Source organism: Cyprinodon variegatus, unplaced genomic scaffold, assembly GCF_000732505.1.
Source record: "Cyprinodon variegatus isolate N-32 unplaced genomic scaffold, C_variegatus-1.0 Scaffold79, whole genome shotgun sequence".
NCBI lineage: Eukaryota > Metazoa > Chordata > Actinopteri > Cyprinodontiformes > Cyprinodontidae > Cyprinodon > Cyprinodon variegatus.
In genome coordinates this window covers 1,684,119-1,687,339 of record NW_015150532.1, presented here as the reverse complement: position 1 = coordinate 1,687,339, position 3,221 = coordinate 1,684,119, and the positions used below count along the sequence as shown (strand labels likewise).

The 3,221-nt window shown below is 37.1% G+C and overlaps 1 protein-coding gene across 2 annotated transcripts in view; it reads right to left on the bottom strand.

The window, feature by feature from the left end:
• Positions 1-3,221, bottom strand: part of LOC107083608 (phosphoglucomutase-1-like) — a 24,372-nt gene that overhangs the window by 3,315 nt on the left and 17,836 nt on the right. For both annotated transcript variants that reach the window (XM_015372968.1, XM_015372967.1), the window contains 2 exons: positions 2,639-2,822; positions 1,074-1,202 (listed from right to left, as the gene is read on the bottom strand). In XM_015372968.1, the coding sequence (XP_015228454.1) occupies positions 1,074-1,202; positions 2,639-2,822 (313 nt within the window). The remainder of the gene's footprint in view (positions 1-1,073; positions 1,203-2,638; positions 2,823-3,221) is intronic.

Here is a 3,221-nt window from a genome sequence, read left to right as displayed (position 1 = left end):
TGGTTTTTTGAGGAAAAACGTCCAAAACGTACGAAATACTGTGCATAACTTTTCGTACGATTTCATACGCACTCATAATGAGAATATGTTGTACCTTTAAGTTTAAAATACAAACACAAACACAAAGTACTATTTTAGCTCTACTTTATCTATGCTAGACCTGTGAATGATTTCAAATGGTCTTGATTTTGAATGGACTATTGTATAAGCATAAACATTGTAGCTATGGCTATGGCTTTCTGTTTTTGACCTGTTAGAAGACACACCACTCTTCTAATCTGATTGTTTTGGGGTTTTTTTTGCATCCTCTGCAGATTATCTCCTAGGATTTCCCTGTACAGTAGGAGTGCTATTGATCAGAGCTCTGTGAAATGATAAAAGCTTCTGATACCTGCTGTCTTCCTTGGTTTTTTTCTATGCTGTTTTTCCACTAATGTTCTCCAACAAACATTTTAGGCTTTCACATAAACGGATGGGTTTCTATTCAGATTCAGTTACATGGAAATTTATTTATGGATGAAGCTAGATAAAAAATACACACCCTGATTTTCATTTGTTTTTTTCATAACAACAAAAGTATATATGTATTACTTTCCCTCCACTTTCAATTTCTACTAGATTAAATTATACAAGGCTGTTTTTATAAGACTGATTCATATTGTTGTTGTTTTCTGATTTCGCTACCATGCAGTACTTTTTTTGGTCTATAAAATAAATTCCCATACCTTCAAATTTGTTGCAGGAGTGCACCTCAATTACCGTAAGTAAGAAGAAAATTGGTTGCACTGATTTCGTTCTTAATACAAAAAAAGAAATATAAATGTAACCCATGGCTTTTCTGTTTCTTCATAATTATGCAACACTTTGTGTTGGTCTACATTATATAATCCCAATAAATAAAGAATAACAAAATATATGGAAGTTTACTCCTAAATTCAGAAAAAAACTAGGAAAGTTCAATCCTTTTTCGTTTATCACTGTTTTTGTAAAGATGTAGTTGCTCTTATTCTAACCTTAATAGGTAGTACTGTGCAGATATGAACTATATTTCATAGAAATGGCGACCTCTTTACCTGCGTGTCTTCAAATATGAATTTCCTTTCATAGCTGTCAATGTAGATCCTAACTGTGGCTCCGTCAGCACTCGTCCCACCAAGTCTGTAGATGATTCTGGAACCATCGGTGAATATGATCCGCAGCCCCTGTAGGAAGGTTGTTTTTTTTAATGGAAATGGAATGTGAAATAAAAATAAATACAATCCAGAAATAAAAGTTTTAAAAAATATTTTAGTAAAAAAAAAAAAAAGGTTTTGAGACTAACTGTTCTATTTGATCATATTTTCATTTATCAAATCCATTCATCCATTTTCTAGCACGCTTATCCCAAGTGGGGTCGCGAGGGGTGATGGTGCCTATCTCCAGCAGTCAATGGGCGAGAGGCGGGGTACAACCTGGACAGGTCGCCAGTCCATCCCAGGGCAACACAGAGACAAACATGACAAACAATCATTCACAAACACACCCACACCTAAGGGGACTGTAGAGAAGCCAATTAACCTAACAGTCATGTTTTGGACTGTGGGAGGAAGCCGGAGTACCCGGAGAGAACCCACGCATGCTCAGGGAGAACATGCAAAATCAATGCAGAAAGATCCTGGGCCGGGAATCGAACCCAGAATATTCTTGTTGCAAGGCAGCAGTGCCACTGAGCAACCCGTTAATGAAGTCATTTTCTTAAAAAAATTTTAAAAATCATTTACGTCTTTTGTTCTTTTGAATAAAATCTTTTTTTTTTCAAATTGAAATTTAACAAATTGCATTCTTTTCAAAGTGTGTTTTGCAGACCACATTCTCTTCACTTCTAGGGGCTCTCATGGTTTTGGTTTTGTTTAGGTCTTATCTCTGAGCTTTCATTGGTCTCTAGCCTCAGACCCTTTTGTTGCCTCCTCTCTAGTGCCCTCTGTCTCCTCTCTACTGCCCTCTGGTGTCCCCTTTCCAGCCCCTGAGCTGCTCTGTGCCGTCCAGAGTCCCCCTGAGTCTGCTGATGAACTGGTCCCTGACTTTGAGCTCAGTGAGAGTCATGGGTTCCCAAGGTTCGTGTGCTGCAGCAAGGTTTTAAACTTGGGGGCCGCTGCCTGCAGCACACGAACCTTGGGAACCCATGACGAAGAGGTGAGGAGCGCCCGCTGAGGGGCCTCGATGACAAACTCTCACTGAGCTCAAAGTCAGGGACCAGTTCATCAGTTCAGACACGAACCTTGCCGCAGCACATGAACCTTCCAGCATGAGAGACTGTCCGTCTCTGTTCTAATTTTTGGGAGAATATCGTCTGATAAAGAGTACATTTATATACATGTTTAAGCCAGAATGATTTGACATTTAAATATGACTTCCCTACGACTTTAATCTGGAAGAGAAATTTGAGTAAAACTGTAGTTTCTGTAATTTCTTTAGGAAAAATAAAGTTTTAAATAATGGAATATGAAAAAAACTAGTAATGCAGAAGATAAAGACGCTAACAAAATTGTTTAAATAATCCAATCTGAGAAAATAGCAAAGAGGGAAAGGATATGACAGGCGATTAATCCAGCTTCTGTCTTTGTCTTTTACAGTAAAGCATAATCTGTGACATGCGTACCTGGTTCCTGGTGATGGTGCCGTCCACAGGGTCTGTGTACTCAAAGTTGTCTGCTTTTTCCACTTGGTAGATCTTGTCTTCAACAGCAAATCTCTGCTTCACAAACGACTTGTCGGATATCAAAATCTCCAAATCCTCCATCATGTCACACGCAGCATCGATGTCTACATTCTCATAGTCATATCTGGACAACATGGACGAAGAAAAATAGAGCATATTACATTTTAATTCCACCGTTCAACAGATGAAGATTAATTACAATTGAAAAGTACAAAGTATTACAAATAGCGGGGAATTTATGTCAAAACATTTACATCAAATGTAGAAAGAGCCATAGAAATATGAACAACAAAAAAGTTGGAAAAAGTCAAAACTCATTTTTTTGGCATATCTTCTTTTTTTTTTTTTTTTTTTTTTTTTTTTTTTTTTTTTTTTTTTTTAGCTTTTTAAAATGAAAAAAGGTTTTAAAGTCATTGATAAACCAATGAAAGAAAGGTGTAGCAGTTCTCTATTTAGTACTGTATGATATTTACCCAGCAAGAGGATTACAGTATATTAATAGTGTCAGAAACAGGCAAAGGAA